The sequence below is a fragment of the Pristiophorus japonicus genome, chromosome 16, assembly GCF_044704955.1.
Source record: "Pristiophorus japonicus isolate sPriJap1 chromosome 16, sPriJap1.hap1, whole genome shotgun sequence".
NCBI classification, from domain to species: Eukaryota; Metazoa; Chordata; class Chondrichthyes; family Pristiophoridae; genus Pristiophorus; species Pristiophorus japonicus.
This window is the reverse complement of record NC_091992.1, coordinates 60,555,010-60,575,623: the sequence shown is the minus strand read 5'-3', so window position 1 is coordinate 60,575,623 and position 20,614 is coordinate 60,555,010. Positions and strand designations below refer to the sequence as shown.

Genomic DNA, 20,614 nt, shown 5'->3' with positions numbered 1-20,614 from the left:
AAGTCTGCCATTGCCTATCCACCGTCAACCCTTTAACTATCATTCGCCAGTCTATCCTAGCCAATTCACGTTTCATACCATCAAAGTTACCTTTCTTTAAGTTCAGGACCCTAGTCTCTGAATTAACTGTGTCACTCTCCAGCTTAATGAAGAATTCTACCATATTATGGTCACTCTTCCCCAAGGGCACAACAAGATTGCCAATTCTAATCGCATCTGATTTTTTTTAAGCCAGTTCCTGCTGAACAGCGTTGGTCCATTGCCTGGAACAATCAATAGCGACAAGTCGTGAACCGCACCATCATACAACACTTTAATTGTGGCACTTATGAGTTCTTTGGTATACGTGCGCAACTTGGCATTGACTGGACTCAGCCTTGCTTCACAGCCTTAGTATCCCACAGCTTGTCGAATGCCTCTGGCTTATTATCGATTGACTCGCACCTGTGTCCAGTTCCATCAATAGCATTAAATTTCACGTTGATCATTATCGGTTTGCTCTTAGTTAGGAACGAGTACAGTCCATACACTTCCTCCTCTGGTATCTCGGATTGCATATCCGGATCCGCGCTAGTCTGACCATCATCCTCCACATGGTGTGTCGCAGCACGCTTGCTCATCTGCAGACACTTGCACTGGAGATGCCCCACTCTCAAACAGCCTTTGCATCTATATTGCTTAAATCGGCACTGTTGGTGCTGGTGATTTCCCCTACAACGTCAACACGGAGAAATCAGATGCATTCCCGCTGGCAGACTTTGGGCAGCCACAGGTTTCGTGTACGCAGTCGGGTAGGCCCTGCCATGTGCCGCTCTGCTGAACACCGAATCAATCATATTTACAGTACTTGCCGAGTTTCAATTTTTCACTGATAACTGCTTTAGACTTCTATCCATCGTCATGCATGACTGAGCGATCGCGATGGCCCTGTTCAAGTCCAACATCTCCACCGTTAGTACTTTATGCAGGATCACCTTGTGGTTGATGCCGATTACAAAGAAGTCCCACAGCATGTCTACCAACACAGCCCCGAATGTACACGGTCCCGCTAGACGTCTCAGGTCGGCAACGAATTCTGCCGCATTCTGGCCCTCTGAGCGAACGTGTGTGTAAAATCTGTATCTCGAGATGATGATGCCTTCGTCTGACTTAAGGTGGTCCTGTACCAGTGTACACAATTCTTCATACGTCTTCTTTGTTGGACTTATAGGCAGGCAGGAGTTGATTTTTTATCATACTATAAATTTTTGGACCGCAAACCGTGAGGAACACCGCCCGGCGCCGATCTGCGTCGCCATCCTCCATTTTGTTATCCATGAAGAACTGGCTCAAACGGCTCACAAAGTCGTCCCAATCATTTCCTCCCACAAATCGCTCCAATAATCCAATTGTGCTCAGTTTTGCATGCAAAGGTTCGTGTTGCCTTGTCGCCAAATGTTGTGTATGCAATAACTGTTAGACTGAGTACTGTTTAACTGCAAGAGGTATGACCTTGGCTCTGCTTTATTAAGGCCCAAAGTGCATATATACAAAATGGCTGGCCTTTTATACATGGGCTGCACGAATGGCCTCCAACAGTGACGCCATCTTGTGGCTAGTGATCCCAAAAGTACATACATGACACAGGGGGCACTTGATTACTGATACAACACAAAATAGTTGTAGTGCTGTTGAAAGCATTGGGTCTCTGCTGCAGTTCTGAGTCTCCCGCTTAGGGAGGGCGGTCAGGCGTTGGTGTGCGTCAGCACCCAGGCTGCGACTTTCCGGCTGCAGAGATAGCTGTATATTGAGCATCCTTCTAGATGGTGTGCGCTGGCGACGTATTTCTTCCGCCAGCAGTACTGCCTCAATTATGACACGCAGCTCTTGTTTGTGAAACTGGGGGTCATCAGGACCACCATGCGGGGGCTGCCTGTCTTTTACCAGGAACTCATCGGGATCTGGATCAGAGTCGCTATCAAGTGCAGTTGTCCCCTGTCTGGAGTGGCAGCTGTCCTTCGCGAGCCGCTGCTCAGGAATCCGTACCTCCACGTCCGCGGTTTTAGGTGGCAGGCGATTGAGACGGCTGTGTTTGGCAAGGTGACCAGGGTCAGGGACTTGCTCGATGGCGGGGGAGTGGGCTGTACAGCGCCTGAGGAGCTGGCACGCGCCTATCCTGGGCCGACATCCGCCGCGCGGCCAATGCCATCGAGTCGCTAAAAACAGCACTGGGCCACCCGACTCCCACCCGACATTGGGCCGTTTTAATATCAAGGCCAATGTGTCTGTTACATACATGTGTGTGAGGAAAAGGTGATTGTATATATATCAGTTGTTGCTTGTGTTTTGTGTTCTATAAACTTTAGAAAGTGTATTAAGCAAAGGGAGAAAGGGAGATGAAGTAATATACAGTGTCTTTCTTAATTTTATGTTACTTCAAATGTAAAAAAAACGGTAGTTGAATATCTCCACCCAATGGTCAGAAAATGTCAGTGCTAATTTTGCACACACATGAGACAGAGATTCTCATTTATAAAACCTATGAGCCAGAGAGAATGTCACAAATGGAGAGAAAGGCAGTGTCCTGGCCAACATTTACCCCCCAAACAACATAATAAAAAAACAGACTATCTGGTCATTATCACATTGCTGTCTGTGGGAGCTTGCTGTGCGCAAATTGATTGCGCATTTCCCACATTACAACAGTAACTACACTCCAAAAGTACTTAAGCAAAATACTGCGGATGCTGGAATCTGAAATAAAAACAGAAAATGCTGGATATCTCCACGGGTCAGGCAGCATCTGTGGAGAGAAACAGAGTTAACGTTTCAGGTCGATGACCCGTCGTCAGAACTGGCAAAAGTTCAAAATGTAACAGATTCTTAAGGAAGTGAAAGTTGCACTGAAATTATTCCACCAATTCACACCCTATCTAGACTCATCTTTTGTTTCCTAATTTGTGTCATTACCATCTCAATTTGGCCCATCTTTTGTCTCTCAAATCTCTCCTGCCTTCCACCCAATCACAAATCTTCCCTTTTGTTCTTTCCTCCCCTCCCCTAAGAGGAGCCTGATTGAATGGCGCTGTCACCTTAAGAGGAGCCCATTTAACTGGTGCTGTCACTTCAAGATGAGCTTCTGTTCCAGGCACTGTCACTTTAAGAGCTGCCACTGTGACTGATGCTGTCAGTTTAACAGGAGCCTGTATTACAGACACTGTCACTTTAAGAGGCGTCTGTGTTACTGGCGCAGTCACTTTAAGAGGAGTTTGTTTTAACGATGCTCTCACTTTAAGAAGAGCCTTGTGTTTCTGATGTTGTCACTTTAAGAGCAGCCTGAGTTACGAACACTGTCATTTTAAGAGGAGCCTGTGTTACTGGCACTGTCACTTTCAGGGGAACCTGTATTACTGGTACTGTCACTTTAAGAGGAAGCTGTGTTACTGATACTGTCACTTTAAGAGGGGCCTGTGTTACTGGCACTGTCACTTTAAGAGAAGCGTGTGTTACTGGCCCTGTCACTTTAAGAGAAGCATGCATTACTGGCGCTGTCACTTTAAGAGGAGCAGGTGTTACTGATAATGTCACTTTACGAGAGGCCTGTGTGATTGGCACTGTCACTTTAAGAGGAGCCTGTGTTACTGGCACTGTCACTTTAAGAGAAGCATGTATTACTGGCTCTGGCATTTTAAGAGGAGTCTGCATTACTAGCACTGTCACTTTAAAATGAGCCTGTGTTACTGTCACTGTCACTTTAAGGGGAGCCAATGTTACTGGCGCTGTCACTTTCAGAGGAGCCTGTGTTACAGATAATTTCACTTTATGAGAGGCCTGTGTGATTGGCAGTCACTTTAAGAGGAGCCTGAGTTACTGGTGCTGTCACTTTAAGATAAGTCTGTGATACTGGCTCTGGCACTTTGAGGAGTCTGCATTACTAGCACTGTCACTTTAAAATGAGCCTGTGTTTCTGGCACTGTCACTTTAAGAAGAGCCTATGTTACTGGCACAGTCACTTTAAGAGTAGCCTGTATTACTGATGCTGTCACCTTAAAAGGTGCATGTGTGACTGCACTATCACTTTAAGATGAGCCTGTGTTCCTGGCGCTATCACTTTAAGAGGGGCCTATATTACTGGCGCTCTCACTTTAAGAGGAGCTTGTTTTAATGATGCTATCACTTTAAGAGGAGTCTGTGTTACTGGCACTGTCACTTTAAGAGAAGCCTGAGTTACTGATGCTGTCACTTTAAGATAAGTCTGTGATACTGGCTCTGGCACTTTAAGAGGAGTCTGCATTACTAGCACTGTCACTTTAAAATGAGCCTGTGTTACTGGCACTGTCACTTTAAGGGGAGCCAATGTTACTGGCACTGTCACTCTAAGAAGAGCCTGTGTTACTGATGCTGTCACTTTAAGAGGAGTCTGTGTGACTGGCGCTGTCAATTTAAGAGGAGCCTGTTTGAATTATGCTGTCACTTTCAGAAGAGCCTTGTGTTTCTGACGTTGTCACTTTAAGAGCAGCCTTTGTTACAAACACTGTCATTTTAAGAGGAGCCTACGTTACTGGCACAGTCACTTTAAGATAAGTCTGTGTTACTGGCACTGGCACTTTAAAAGTGCCTGTGTTATTGCCACTTTCACTTTAAGAGCAACCTGTGTTACTAACACTGCCACTTTAAGCGTAGCCTGTGTTCATGACACTGTCACTTTAAGAGGAGCCTGTATGACTGACTCTTTAAGATAAGCCTATGTTACTGGCGCTATCACTTTAAGAGAAGTCTGTGTTACTGACGCTGGCACTTTAAGAGGAGCCAGTGTTACTAACAATGTCACTTTAAGAGGGACCTATGCTACTGATGCTGTCACTTTAAGCGTAGCCTGTGTTACTGGTGCAGTCACTTTAAGAGGAGCCTTGTGTTTCTGACAGTCACTTTAAGAGGAGCCTGTGTTACCAACGATGTCACTTTAAAAGGAGCCTGTGTTACTGGCACTGTCACTTTAAGAGCAGCTTGTGTTACTGACATCTCTTTAATAGGAGCCTGTGTTTCTGACAGTCACTTTAAGAGGAGCCTGTGTTACTGACACTGTCACTTTAAGAGGTGCATGTGTGACTGCACTGTCACTTTAAGATGAGCCTATGTTACTGATGCTGTCACTTTAAGAGGAACCAGTGTTACTGACACTCTCACTTTAAGCGTAGCCTGTGTTACTGACACTGTCACTTTAAGACATGACTGAACGATTGTTACTGTGACTTTAAGATGAACCTGTGTTACTGACACTGTCACTTTAAGCGTTGCCTGTGTTACTGATGTTGTCACTTTAAGAGGAGCGTGTTTTAATGACGTTGTCTCTTTAATAGGAACCCATGTTACTGGCACTGTCACTTTAAGAGGAGCCTGTGTTACTGACGCTGTTACTTTAAGAGGAGTCTGTGTTCCTGTCACTGTCACTTTAAGAGGTGCTTGTGTTACTAACACTGTCACTTTAATCGTAGCCTGGGTTCATGGCACTGTTACTTTAAGAGGAGCCTGTGTGACTGACACTGTCACTTTAAGACGAGACTGAATGACTGTTGCTGTGACTTTAAGATGAACTTGTGTTACTTATACTGTCACTTTAAGAGGAGTCTGCGTTACTGGCACTGTCACTTTAAGAGCAGCTTGTGTTACTGACATCTCTTTAATAGGAGCCTGTGTTTCTGACAGTCACTTTAAGAGGAGCCTGTGTTACTGACACTGTCACTTTAAGAGGTGCATGTGTGACTGCACTGTCACTTTAAGATGAGCCTATGTTACTGATGCTGTCACTTTAAGAGGAACCAGTGTTACTGACACTCTCACTTTAAGCGTAGCCTGTGTTACTGACACTGTCACTTTAAGACATGACTGAACGATTGTTACTGTGACTTTAAGATGAACCTGTGTTACTGACACTGTCACTTTAAGCGTTGCCTGTGTTACTGATGTTGTCACTTTAAGAGGAGCGTGTTTTAATGACGTTGTCTCTTTAATAGGAACCCATGTTACTGGCACTGTCACTTTAAGAGGAGCCTGTGTTACTGACGCTGTTACTTTAAGAGGAGTCTGTGTTCCTGTCACTGTCACTTTAAGAGGTGCTTGTGTTACTAACACTGTCACTTTAATCGTAGCCTGGGTTCATGGCACTGTTACTTTAAGAGGAGCCTGTGTGACTGACACTGTCACTTTAAGACGAGACTGAATGACTGTTGCTGTGACTTTAAGATGAACTTGTGTTACTTATACTGTCACTTTAAGAGGAGTCTGCGTTACTGGCACTGTCACTTTAAGAGGAGCCTGTGTTACTGTCACTTTAAGAGGAGGCTGTGTTACTGTCACTTTAAGAGGTCTGTGTTACTGTCACTTTAAGAGGAGGCTGTGTTACTGACGCTGTCACTTTAAGAGGAGCCTGTGTTACTGACATTGTCACTTTAAGAGGAGCCTGTGTTACTGTCACTTTAAGAGGAGCCTGTGTTACTGACGCTGTCACTTTAAGAGGAGCCTGTGTTACTGACAGCGTTGCAGCAACAAGGGAACCCGGAAATTCAGCATCAGGAATGCTGCGGCCGGGCGGGAGCGGTAGCGGTAGCGGCAGGGAGGAAGCGGGAGCGGCGGTGAGGACGCCGCCTGGAGCCTCCCCCGGGCCCTGCCGTCATGCTGCAGCCGCTGCTGATGTGCGCGGTGTGCGGCGCGGTGGCGGTGCTGCTGCCCCCCGAGGTGTGGGCACTGCTGGGCAGCAGCCTGGGCTGGTTGGCCGGGTGGGTCGGGGCTGGGCTGGGCTCCCCGCTCGCTGCCGGCTCGCCCACCCCCCGACTCTTCACCAGGTCTGAACTGAGTCGTTACAATGGGGAGAAGGGCAGCCCGGGGCTGTTCCTGGCTGTCCTGGGCCAGGTGTTCGATGTGAGCAAAGGGAAGAAGCATTACGGCCCAGGAGGCTCCTACAGCTTCTTTGCAGGTACAGTAGGTCCATTGAACCCGCACTCTGAAACTGGCCAGTCATTGTCCAGCAAGGCTTAACACTCGCTCCCCAGCACTGGAGTCATTGAAACCAGCAGGGTCTGCAGTATTGCGGAGACATCATACCCTCCCTGTCCACAGACCTTTGGTATAGCAGTTAGTTATCTGCTAGTGGCATAAAAAGACTTGCATTTATATAGCGCCTTTCACGACCACCAGACGTCTCAAAGCGCTTTACAGCCAATGAAGTACTTGTGGAGTGCAGTCACTATTGTAATGTGGGAAACGCAGCGGCCAATTTGCGCACAGCAAGCTCCCACAAGCACCAATGTGATAATGACCAGATCATCTGTTTTATTGTTATGTTGATTTGAGGGATAAATATTGGCCAGGACACCCATAACTCCCCTGCTCTTCTTCGAAATAGTGCCATGGGATCTTTTACGTCATCCGAAACACATGAGACAACCCATTTCTCCCATTGCTGTTTGTCCAGAGCAAGTTATTTGACTCAAATCAGAGTCATTTTGTCTGGCGTCCAGCAGATGGCAGCTCTCCACAGGTGATGTCTTGTCTATGTCTTGTTTCGATCATCATCGTAGGCAGTCCCTTGAATCGAGGATGACTTGCTTCCATGTCCAAAAATTCACCAGTGTTTCAATGAAGGACCTGACATTCCAGATCCCGAACTACATCTTGAAGGGTGGAAGACGCCTGTGCGTGGATTTTTTTTTAAACGTGTGGTGACCGTTGCACACCAGCCACCACACGGGCTTGACGGGCATACCAAAAGGTCATTAAACTGACTCCTAGGCCCCCAACAGGAGGGCAGGGCTCTGCCTTTAGTCCAACCTTCCCACCTGTCTGACCTTGGGTGACCCTCCCAGTTGTACTCTCGCTAGTAGAGCTCTCGGGGTCACAGGAGCCTTCCCTCCACATCAAAGTGCCTTCCCTCGGGAAGGTTGAGTGTTTGCTGTCTGGTGAATCGTCAGCTTGCAGGATAGAAAGGTTTACATTTATATAGCACCTTTCACGACCTCCAAGCATTCCAAAGCGCTGTACAGTCAATGAAGGTGGTTTATAATCGTTTGAAACTGATTCCACATCCCCCCTCACCCCCGCATCCCTGCTCCAATCATTGTCTCTGTTGTCTACAGCTCCAGACAGACCCTTCTGAAATATTAAAATGTGTAAAGAAGGCACTGAGAAACCTTTGTTGAGCTCTGTAAAGGAGTCTAAACCCAAACTGTTAACCTATTCTGTTACAATCTGATGAACTCTCTGTGTATTTCCAGTATTTGTGATTGGTTTCTCTATTATTTCCAGTCTTTGACTCACACCCACTTCTCACCCTGGAGGCTCCATTCATAGAAACATAGAAAATAGGTGCAGGAGTAGGCCATTCGGCCCTTTGAGCCTGCACCACCATTCAATATGATCATGGCTGATCATGCAACTTCAGTACCCCATTTCTGCTTTCTCTCCATACCCCTTGATAAGGGCCACATCTAACTCCCTTTTGAATATGTCTAAAGAACTGGCCTCAACAACTTTCTATGGTAGAGAGGTTCACAAATCTCTGAGTGAAGAAGTTTCTCCTCATATCAGTCCTAAATGGCTTACCCCTTATCCTGTGACCCCTGGTTCTGGACTTCCCCAACATCGGGAACATTCTTCCTGCATCTAACCTGTCCAGTCCATTTCCTGTTTGTCTTTTGTCCTGCTCTCTGTTGCCTTTGTCTCTGTCCCGGCTTCTTTGTGTATTTGCCAGAACCTGTTTTTGTTGGCGTGGTTCTTTGCTCAGCTCCTGCCTCCAGTTCCCATTCATTCTGGATGGAGAGGAAGAGAGGGAGGGAAGGAGGGCCTCTGGCTGCCTGCCTCTCTCCCGTGGTCTTGTCCGTGGCCAGGTGGCTCTGGAGAGGGAGCATGCGATACCAATTGGGCCCTTCTGTGGCCGCTGGGCACTGCAGGTAATCAAGAGTCTGATACTGGTAATACATGATGATTCAGATTATAAGTTTCATTTCGGCTTTCTTGAAATCAGACTTTATATTTCAATTCTTTTATTAGTTGTGTCTGCTTAAAACAAAGGGGTGTGTGCAAATTGATTTCTCAGTTGACCAACTAAACAAGGATATGCCATGGCCCCTTTACCATAGATTGGCGTGTGCACTTTCCTGACCTCTATACAATTAGAGTGTTTACAGCACAGAAACAGGCCATTCGGCCCAACGGGTCCGTGCCGGTGTTTATGCCCCACACCAGCTTCCTCCCACCTCACTTCATCCAACCTCTTCAACATAACCTATTCCTTTCTCCCTCAAGTTTGTCTAACCTCCACTTAAATACATCTCTGCTCTTAACCTCAACCACTCCCTGTGGGAGCGAGTTCCACATTCTCGCCACTCTCTGTGTGTAAAGAAGTTTCTCCTGAATTCCCCATTGGATTTATTATGGACTTTCTTATATTGATGGCCCCTAGTTCTGGTCTCACCCACAAGTGGAAACATCTTCGCTATATCTACCCTATCAAACTTTTCATAATCTTTAAGACCTCTATCAGGTCACCCCTCAGTCTTCTCTTTTCTAGACCACTATTCAATATGATCATGGCTGATCATGCAACTTCAGTACCCCACTCCCGCATTCTCGCCATACCCCCTGATCCCTTTAGCCGTAAGGGCCACATCTAACTCCCTTTTGAATATATCTAACGAACTGGACTCAACAACTTTCTGTGATAGCGAATTCCACAAGTTCACAATTCTCTGAGTGAGAAAGTTTCTCCTCATTTCGGTCCCAGATGGCTTACCCCTTATCCTTAGAATTGGAGCTGAGGGTGGATTCACTCTGGAGCATCCACGATGCTGAGAATGACGTGAGTATCACGTGTAGTGAGTTGGTCTTACCGCAGGGAAAGGGTCCACAGCCAGATAGGGAATGGAAGACCAACAGGAAGAGTAGAGCAAGGAAGGTAGTGCAGGGGTCCCCTGCGGTCATCCCCCTGCAAAACAGATACACCGCTTTGGGTACTGTTGAGGGGAATGACTCATCAGGGGAGGGCAGCAGCAGCCAAGTTCATGGCACCGTGGCTGGCTCTGCTGCACAGGAGGGCAAGAAAAAGAGTGGGAGAGCGATAGTGATAGGGGATTCAATTGTGAGGGGAATAGATAGGCGTTTCTGCGGCCGCAACCGAGACTCCAGGATGGTATGTTGCCTCCCTGGTGCAAGGGTCAAGGATGTCTCGGAGCGGGTGCAGGACATTCTGAAATGGGAGGGAGAACAGCCAGTTGTCGTGGTGCACATTGGTACCAACGACATAGGCAAAAAAAGGGATGAGGTCCTACGAAACGAATTTAAGGAGCTAGGAGCTAAATTAAAAAGTAGGACCTCAAAAGTAGTAATCTCGGGATTGCTACCAGTGCCACGTGATAGTCAGAGTAGGAATCGCAGGATAGCGCAGATGAATACGTGGCTTGAGCAGTGGTGCAGCAGGGAGGGATTCAAATTCCTGGGGCATTGGGACCGGTTCTGGGGGAGGTGGGACCAGTACAAACCGGACGGTCTGCACCTGGGCAGGACTGGAACCAATGTCCTCGGGGGAGTGTTTGCTAGTGCTGTTGGGGAGGATTTAAACTAATATGGCAGGGGGATGGGAACCAATGCAGGGAGACAGAGGGAAACAAAAAGGAGCCAAAAGCAAAAGACAGAAAGGAGATGAGGAAAAGTGTAGGGCAGAGAAACCCAAGGCAAAGAACAAAAAGGGCCACTGTACAGCAAAATTCTAAAAGGACAAAGGGTGTTAATAAAACAAGCCTGAAGGCTTTGTGTCTTAATGCAAGGAGTATCCGCAATAAGGTGGATGAATTAATTGTGCAAATAGATGTTAACAAATATGATGTGATTGGGATTACGGAGACGTGGCTCCAGGATGATCAGGGCTGGGAACTCAACATTCAGGGGTATTCAACATTCAGGAAGGATAGAATAAAAGGAAAAGGAGGTGGGGTAGCATTGCTGGTTAAAGAGGAGATTAATGCAATAGTTAGGAAAGACATTAGCTTGGATGATGTGGAATCTATATGGGTAGAGCTGCAGAACACCAAAGGGCAAAAAACGTTAGTAGGAGTTGTGTACAGACCTCCAAACAGTAATAGGGATGTTGGGGAGGGCATCAAACAGGAAATTAGGGGTGCATGCAATAAAGGTGTAGCAGTTATAATGGGTGACTTTAATATGCACATAGATTGGGCTAGCCAAACTGGAAGCAATACGGTGGAGGAGGATTTCCTGGAGTGCATAAGGGATGGTTTTCTAGACCAATATGTTGAGGAACCAACTAGGGGGGAGGCCATCTTAGACTGGGTGTTGTGTAATGAGAGAGGATTAATTAGCAATCTCATTGTGCGAGGCCCCTTGGGGAAGAGTGACCATAATATGGTGGAATTCTGCATTAGGATGGAGAATGAAACAGTAAATTCAGAGACCATGGTCCAGAACTTAAAGAAGGGTAACTTTGAAGGTATGAGGCGAGAATTGGCTAGGATAGATTGGCGAATGATACTTAGGGGGTTGACTGTGGATGGGCAATGGCAGACATTTAGAGACCGCATGGATGAAGTACAACAATTGTACATTCCTGTCTGGCGTAAAAATAAAAAGGGGAAGGTGGCTCAACCGTGGCTATCTAGGGAAATCAGGGATAGTATTAAAGCCAAGGAAGTGGCATACAAATTGGCCAGAAATAGCAGCGAACCTGGGGACTGGGAGAAATTTAGAACTCAGCAGAGGAGGACAAAGGGTTTGATTAGGACAGGGAAAATGGAGTACGAGAAGAAGCTTGCAGGGAACATTAAGGCGGATTGCAAAAGTTTCTATAGGTATGTAAAGAGAAAAAGGTTGGTGAAGACAAACGTAGGTCCCCTGCAGTCAGAATCAGGGGAAGTCATAACGGGGAACAAAGAAATGGCGGATCAATTGAACAAGTACTTTGGTTCGGTATTCACTAAGGAGGATACAAACAACCTTCCGGATATAAAAGGGGTCAGAGGGTCTAGTAAGGAAGAGGAACTGAGGGAAATCTTTATTAGTCGGGAAATTGTGTTGGGGAAATTGATGGGATTGAAGGCAGATAAATCCCCAGGGCCTGATGGCCTGCATCCTAGAGTACTTAAGGAGGTGGCCTTGGAAATAGCGGATGCATTGACAGTCATTTTCCAACATTCCATTGACTCTGGATCAGTTCCTATGGAGTGGAGGGTAGCCAATGTAACCCCACTTTTTAAAAAAGGAGGGAGAGAGAAAACAGGGAATTATAGACCGGTCAGCCTGACCTCAGTAGTGGGTAAAATGATGGAATCAATTATTAAGGATGTCATAGCAGTGCATCTGGAAAATGGTGACATGATAGGTCCAAGTCAGCATGGATTTGTGAAAGGGAAATCATGCTTGACAAATCTTCTGGAATTTTTTGAGGATGTTTCCAGTAAAGTGGACAAAGGAGAACCAGTTGATGTGGTATATTTGGACTTTCAGAAGGCTTTCGACAAGGTCCCACACAAGAGATTAATGTGCAAAGTTAAAGCACATGGGATTGGGGGTAGTGTGCTGACGTGGATTGAGAACTGGTTGTCAGACAGGAAGCAAAGAGTAGGAGTAAACGGGTACTTTTCAGAATGGCAGGCAGTGACTAGTGGAGTGCCGCAAGGTTCTGTGCTGGGGCCCCAGCTGTTTACATTGTACATTAATGATTTAGACGAGGGGATTAAATGCAGTATCTCCAAATTTGCGGATGATACTAAGTTGGGTGGCAGTGTGAGCTGCGAGGAGGATGCTATTAGGCTGCAGAGTGACTTGGATAGGTTAGGTGAGTGGGCAAATGCATGGCAGATGAAGTATAATGTGGATAAATGTGAGGTTATCCACTTTGGTGGTAAAAACAGAAAAGACAGACTATTATCTGAATGGTGACAGATTAGGAAAAGGGAAGGTGCAACGAGACCTGGGTGTCATGGTACATCAGTCATTGAAGGTTGGCATGCAGGTACAGCAGGCGGTTAAGAAAGCAAATGGCATGTTGGCCTTCATAGCGAGGGGATTTGAATACAGGGGCAGGGAGGTGTTGCTACAGTTGTACAGGGCCTTGGTGAGGCCACACCTGGAGTATTGTGTACAGTTTTGGTCTCCTAACTTGAGGAAGGACATTCTTGCTATTGAGGGAGTGCAGCGAAGGTTCACCAGACTGATTCCCGGGATGGCGGGACTGACCTATCAAGAAAGATTGGATCAATTGGGCTTGTATTCACTGGAGTTCAGAAGAATGAGAGGGGACCTCATAGAAACGTTTAAAATTCTGACGGGTTTAGACAGGTTAGATGCAGAAAGAATGTTCCCAATGTTGGGGAAGTCCAGAACCAGGGGTCACAGTCTGAGGATAAGGGGTAAGCCATTTAGGACCGAGATGAGGAGAAACTTCTTCACCCAGAGAGTGGTGAACCTGTGGAATTCTCTACCACAGAAAGTAGTTGAGGCCAATTCACTAAATATATTCAAAAGGGAGTTAGATGAAGTCCTTACTACTCGGGGGATCAAGGGTTATGGCGAGAAAGCAGGAAGGGGGTACTGAAGTTTCATGTTCAGCCATGAACTCATTGAATGGCGGTGCAGGCTAGAAGGGCTGAATGGCCTGCTCCTGCACCTATTTTCTATGTTTCTATGTTTCTATGTGACCCCTGGTTCTGGACTTCCCCAACATCGGGAACATTCTTCCTGAATCTAACCTATCCAATCCCGTCAGAATTTTATGTTTCTATGAGATCTCCTCTCATCCTTCTAAACTCCAGTGAATATACTACTACCATGATGTCTGATGTCCTGAGCTTCTCCACTTCCCTTGCTCCCTCTGAACAGCTAGCTTCCTGTTCTCTTAGTTCCAACTCTAAGACAGTCATCAAAGCTACCTCATCAGCCTAATTACACGACCAATCACCCGAGGCGATATGTTTTCCTGTGGACAGTCTGCCTTGAGTCTTTGGTTTGAAGTTGGACAGAAAATATAGCTTCCATGCAAGGTGTCCAGAGTCTATAGATTTGAGCAAATAGAGGATGAGGTGTTAAGCCGAGGCCCCACTTGCTCTCTCCAGTGGATGTAAAAGATTCCATGACAATGGGGCTAAAATTCCGGCCTCGCCAGCTTTTCCAATCTGTGTAGTTTTGGTTTGACAGATTTCTGCATCCCCGCAGCCAGGACATTCGCGCGGACGAGATTGGGCTATTTGTCCAACTCTTGTCCAACGAATGTCCTTAAAGCTCTTGCGGCTGGTAAAACAGGTGCATAGCCTACTTTTACCAGTGTAAGAGTTTTAAAACATATAAAAATAAAATTTAAACACTCATTTTTATGTTTAAAAACCCTATCCACCAAGGTAAGTTTATTCTAAACCCTATTAAAACATTGAAAAAAAATCCAAAAAATATATTTTTTTTCTAAAAGATTTAATGAACTTTAATTTCAATTAATTTTAATTATATGAGGTGTTTTTTTAATTTTTTATGTTGTGTTTAATGTGTTTGGGTTTTTTTTCTGATCGATAGCAATAAGAACTCGGAGATAGGGAGTTCTTATTGCTATCAATGAGAATGCTGCACCATGATTGGTTGTCCAGTCGCACGTGACTCCACCTTCTGCATCCGAACCTCGAGGACAGGAGCGCGCTCTGAAGCGCGGGAAGAGTAGGCTTCCCGCAGGAATCGCAGGCACTTCTGGGACCACCAGGTAATTTCGTAAAGAATTCTCTGGTCGGAGGCATTCATCCGAAGGAAGCCTCCGACCCGAATTTCAGGCCCAGTATTTTGAAGAAGAGCAGGAGAGTTCTCCCCAGTGTCCTGGCCAACAAATAGATTAGCTGGTCATTATCCCATTGCTGTTTGTGGGACTGTGATGTGCACAACTTGACTGCCTTGTTTCCCTAAATTACAACAGTGGTTACACTTCGAAAGTGCTTCATTGGCTGTAAAGTCCTTTTGGACATCCTGACGTCGTGAAAGGCGCTATATAAATGCAAGTCTTTCTTTAATTCTTTCTTTGCCTGTTTTGTCACCTTCCTTAATTCTTCTACTGATCTGCATCTGCTTTGGGTTTTGCAAAGCATTTTGGAACATAATTTACTCCATGAAAGGTATTCTACAAATGCAAGTAATTAAGATCTTGATAATCTGAATGGACTGGTACAACTCGACCCCAGAGTTCAGATGTTTATGAACTGGGTGTCAGAATCCCTGAGTTTCGTTTGGTCCTATTCTATGATTTAATGAGCAATTACTGAGCTTCGTTACTTGAGTCTGTCTCTTCCACTCGACTTGTGTAACAAGCCGAAAATTTATGCTCCAAGGACTTAAATACAATTTGAGTTAAGAAACACTGCCCATTGGAATGATGATTCTTGCAGGACCTGCTTATTGTGCCATTGATTTCAAAGGTAATTAGGTCTACACCTTTCTGCAGTAATTCGTGCACAGCATTGATGGCGTGCTGCTCTCTGGTAAAGTTATTCTCTTGTTAACTGCAGGTCAGGATGCCTGTAGAGCGTTTGTGAGTGGTGATTTCACAGAGACTGGTCTGGTGGACGATGTATCTGGCCTCTCTCCCACTGAAGTGTTATCTCTCTCTGACTGGCTTGCCTTCTACAAGAAAGAATACATTTTTAAAGGTAAGAATCTGACTTGGAAAAAGAGGCACTTAGTAAAAATGCAGTCGAAAAACCTGATGTGGAATGGTATGAAAAACATTGGGGAAGTTGCAAAGGTTCAAAACTTCACTCTCCTGATCTGAAATTGCCATCACGGTGACTTTTCGTTTTGTATATTATTAAATATTTCAAATATAATAGTGATATACTTTTTCATTCTGGACACTGCACCTCAGGAAAATATATTGGCCTTGAAGGCGGTACATTGCAGATTCACCAGAATGATACCAGGGAGTTGGAGATAAAATTGTGAGGACAGTTTGCAGAGACTATGCTTGTATTCCCTTGAGTTTAGAAGGTTGAGGGGTGATCTGATCGAGCTGTTTAAAATGTTAAAATGATTTGATAAGGTAGATACTGAGAAACTATTTCCTCGAGTGACAAAATCCAGAACAAGGGGACATCATCTTAAAATGAGAGCTGGGCCGGTCAGGAGGGAAATCAGGAAGTATTTCTTCACAAAGGGCGGTGGAAATCTGGAACTCTCTTCCCCCAAAAGGCCGTGAATGCTTAGACAATTGGAGCTTTCAAGACTGAGATAGATTTTTGTTAGGAGAGGGTATCAGAGATATGGGGCAAAGGCGGGTAACTGGAGGTATAGATCAGTATTATCTAACTGAATGACAGAACAGGCTTGAGGCCTTCTCCTATTCCTATGTGAGTGTGGTCTCACCAGATGAAGATGCCCCTTGAATAGGTCCTGAGCGTATTAAAGTACAATTTTAAAGAGGGTGCAGGAACAGAGTGTCCTGGGGTGTATGTAAACAAATCTTTGAAGGTGGCAGGACAGGTTGCGAAGGCTGTGGATAAAGCTTACGGGATCCTTTGATTAATAGAATCAGAGCGTACAAAAGCAAGGAAGTTGTGCTACAGCTTTTAGAACACGCTGGTTAGGCCCCAGCGGGAGTATTGTGTCCAATTCTGGGCACCACAGGATGTCACGGGATTAGAAAGGGTGCAGAGGAGATTCACTAGAATGATACCAGGGATGCAGGACTTTAGTTACATGGAGAGACTCGAGAAGCTGGGGTTGTTCTCCCTGGAGCAGAGAAGATTAAGAGATTTAGTAGAATTGTTCAAAATCATGAAGGGTTTTGATAAGAGTAAATAAGAAACTGTTTCCAGTGGCAGAAGAGTCAGTAACCAGAGGATGCAGATTTAAGGTAATTGGCAAAAGAACCAGAGGTGAGAGGAGAACTTTTTCTTTTTACACAGCAAGTTGTTGTGATCTGGAAATATAGAAACATGGAAAATAGGTGCAGGAATAGGCCATTCGGCCCTTTGAGCCTGCGCCACCATTCAATATGATCATGGCTGATCATTCACCTCAGTACCCCATTCCTGCTTTCTCTCCGTACCCCTTGATCCCTTTAGCCGTGAGTGCAACATCTAACTCCCTCTTGAATATGTCTAACGAACTGGCCCCAACAACTTTCTGTGGTAGAGAATTCCATAGGTTCACAACTCTCTGAGTGAAGAAGTTTCTCCTCATCTCGGTCCTAAATGGCTTACCCCTTATCCTAAAACTGTGTCCCCTGGTTCTGGACTTCCCCAACATCAGGAACATTCTTCCTGCATCTAACCTGTCCAATCCCATCAGAATTTTATATGTTTCTATAAGATCCCCTCTCATTCTTCTAAATTCACTGGAATAACTGCCTGGAAGGGGATCAAAGCAGATTCAATTGTGGCTTTAAAAAGGGAATTGGATAAATATGAGAAAAATTGAAGGGCTATGGGGAAAGGGCCCAGGAGTGGGATTAATTGGATAGCTCTTTCGAAGAGCTGGCACAGGCACAATGGACTGAATGGGCTCCCTCTATGCTGTATGACTCTAAGATCACCATTACACCAACTGACCTCAATTATGGCAATATCTGACTCACTCTTCGAATCACACAATCTTTGAACAATTTCCGTTTCTTGTTCCCCATTGTGCTTCTCTCTCCTTTTCCTTCTCATTCACTCCACCTGCTTCTTGTATCCAGTTTTATGCCTGCTTTCTAGATAATGTAGTTACAATTCTGCAACGCAGGCACTAGTATTACTGGAACACACCTGCAAAAAAAAGTTTAGATAATGCTTTATTGAAGAATGTTTAAGTCTTTGGTTGGGTTTAAACAGTTCTGCACACTTTGGAATGGAATTTTTAACATCTTCCGAACATGGCAATTTAATTTGCAGTGTCAGTGAGCTGTTTTGGTTTTGCTAGTTGAGCTTTCAGTTATGAGCTTGTCTGTTACCCACTGTTCGTCTGTCCAAGAATTGCTTTGTTAAGTCTTGTTCTGAGCACCACTCTCAAACTGCAAGATTTTACAGATCACTGAAGAGTTTTTATTTATTTTTTCTTGCAAGGCAAATTAATTGGAACATATTATGAGCACAATGGTGAACCGACCCAGGCTCTTGTTGATGCAGAGATGGCCATGATGCAGGGGAGGAAACTGAAGGCGGAGTCCGAATTGGAAAACAAAATATTTCCCCCCTGCAATTCTGAATGGACCTCGTTCAAAGGCGGAAGAGTCTGGTGTTCACCTCGCAGGTCAGGAGAGTTTATCTTTTTTAGTAACTTCCCCTTTCCAATGTCTCTTCCGTTCTGAAGGCAGTGTCTTGTGGAAGTCTCTTATGTCTGACCGCCTTCCCCTACCCATCCAAATAAGGATTCTATATGTGCCAGCCTGGAGAGAATTTGGCCATGGTGGTGGGAGCAAGCCAAATCCCATCTTCATTTGGTCCACAGTTAAGTACAGGTCATTGGCTGGAGATCAAGAGCAGAAACTATGGTTCATCTTTCCTCTTCCTAAAGATGCTGAGTGGGATTTTTATAAAACATAGTTTTCACATTATGGCGGGGCCATTTTTGCAGGAGCACACATGAAGTCTGCTGGCCCATTTGCACCTACCAGGATAGTGATGGACATCCTGGAGATCGAGTTGACCATGATCAAACCTGCGGTAAGGGATCAGACCACCATTATCACGGCATCAGTGCAGTCAATCTAATTCTAGCAAACTCTCAAAAGCATCGTACAGTAACTTAAAGACCCAGGATGTGGCCAATCTGGGGTACCTTCAGGGTGAAGCAAATGCAAGGGAGAGGGTGAGCAAAATGTGGGTGAGCAAGCGAGGCCAGGTAGTACTTCCTTCTCCAGTCCAGAGATGCTAACAGTGACTAGTTATAAACTGATGGACAACTTATAACTCCCATATGTTCCTTCACCCAGTGAATTGGATGTGGAAAGAAACATTAAAACAAAATTGAGAGTTTGAATAAATACAGTCTTTATTAATGTTGTATTTCCGTATTTCCAGTGGAGGAATAGAGAGGAATTGGGCTGGAGTCCCACGCAAGCTATACAAGCCCGGATCAAGGAACCATCGCTGTGTTTGTGTGCGCGTAAATGGATCACCGTCTAACCAGCCCAGTTCAGTCCACAACAGGGGAGATCTCGACAACCCTAACCTCCAGGAATACAAGGGATGCCATAGCCTCTCTGACTCGTGTGCCATTCCAGACGAATAACACAGCAGCCTCAAGTTATAGGCCTGTTCTAAGAGGCAGTAAACTTATCAGTATCTGTGATATTCCACTACAAAGTACTGGCAATGTCTTTAAATAAAAAAACCCAGTCATTGTATTTTGGTGGATGGATAAATGGATATTTTAAGAGGATAAACTTGACCATTGGTGTACTTGATGCTTGACTGAAAATTAGCATGAAGCTAACTGGGGAGTAGAGAGGGTTACTGGTTCCCAATACAGATGAGACATGAACCCAAAACAATCAATAAATCTGGTAATCTGTGGGCCGATACCAGCAAAAGGCCATGAAAGCTGCTGGAGTAGTTCACTCGTGGTCATCAGGGAAGGTGAACCTGCTGCCATAACCTGGTGTGGCCCGTGTCTGACTCCAATCCCCTACTACGTGATTGATTCACTGCTCTCTGGTCCAGTGGAGCAATAGGTAATACCATGGCAGTGTTACCGTCGTCCCAACAACCAAACACAAGTTGGAGATGATAGGCCCAATAATGCTACCTTCACACTGTACCCAGCAGTCTTTGCAAGAGCAGGCCTGGTACATGGAGGCTGTGAATGATGGTCCAGTCACAGGGTCCCTGGGGTGGAAATAAAAATACTCCTTGTATGCTTATAAAGATTATGTCACTAGAAGAGGCTCCACACATTTATCCGATCAAGATGGGGAAAGAGTTCAGTTTTGTAGGGGTTTTGCCAGAATGCACATGTTTAATGGAAGTTGATTTACCTTTCTATAAAAATGGGGAAGATATTAAACTGGATTGTGCTACACATAGTATTATATATTCACGTTTTTTTTTATTGCTATACTAATTTAACCCTCTTTTCCTAATTCCCATTTCCAGTATATGGGATACAATATAAATGCCACATTTATGAACGGATAAGGGTTGACATTGAGTGCTCCTCGCTACTCAGTGGCTTTTTGCAGATGGAAGCCTTCCGTGTTGTTGTACAATGACTGCAGCTGGACAGTGGTAGTATGGTGGTCAATATCCAGACATGAATAATGGTTGGTGAGGATGGTAGTGGAGGGTCTGGCACTGAACCACAGCATGGAATGTCTTCCAAGAAGGAAACTGCAGCCCATTCTAGGATCAGTTTGCTATATGATTATAGGAGTAATTGCTCTCACGAGAATGGATTCACCTTGAAAAGTTGTCATATTAGATTGTATTTAATTGGAGGAAGGGAGGGGGGAAGATTGTTAGGACAGGTATTATATAAATAGAAATCTAGTTAGTTGTTGTATCAAGGACAGTTCCTTGTAGTCTCCAACGTCAGTGATCATAGAAACATAGAAAAGAAGCGCAGGAGTAGGCCATTCAGCCCTTCGAGCCTGCATCGCCATTCAATAAGATCATGGCTGATC

General features: G+C 45.2%; 1 protein-coding gene across 1 annotated transcript; it reads left to right on the top strand.

The window, feature by feature from the left end:
* The first annotated feature begins 6,584 nt into the window (after nucleotides 1-6,584).
* cyb5d2 (cytochrome b5 domain containing 2) lies at nucleotides 6,585-20,013 on the top strand. The gene is made up of 4 exons (XM_070857375.1): nucleotides 6,585-6,952; nucleotides 15,522-15,662; nucleotides 18,057-18,243; nucleotides 19,014-20,013. The coding sequence occupies exons 1-4, from the start codon at nucleotides 6,652-6,654 to the stop codon at nucleotides 19,222-19,224; spliced, it is 840 nt and encodes a 279-aa protein (XP_070713476.1). The 5' UTR covers nucleotides 6,585-6,651; the 3' UTR covers nucleotides 19,225-20,013.
* The last annotated feature ends 601 nt before the right edge of the window (nucleotides 20,014-20,614 follow it).

Excerpts from the sequence above, each read along its gene's own strand:
- cyb5d2 (XM_070857375.1), top strand. The coding sequence starts at position 6,652 with ATGCTGCAGCCGCTGCTGATGTGCGCGGTGTGCGGCGCGGTGGCGGTG. Across the intron at positions 15,663-18,056 it reads GAAAGAATACATTTTTAAAG|GCAAATTAATTGGAACATAT; the intron begins GTAAGAATCTGA and ends TTTTCTTGCAAG. Across the intron at positions 18,244-19,013 it reads GTCTGGTGTTCACCTCGCAG|TGGAGGAATAGAGAGGAATT; the intron begins GTCAGGAGAGTT and ends CCGTATTTCCAG.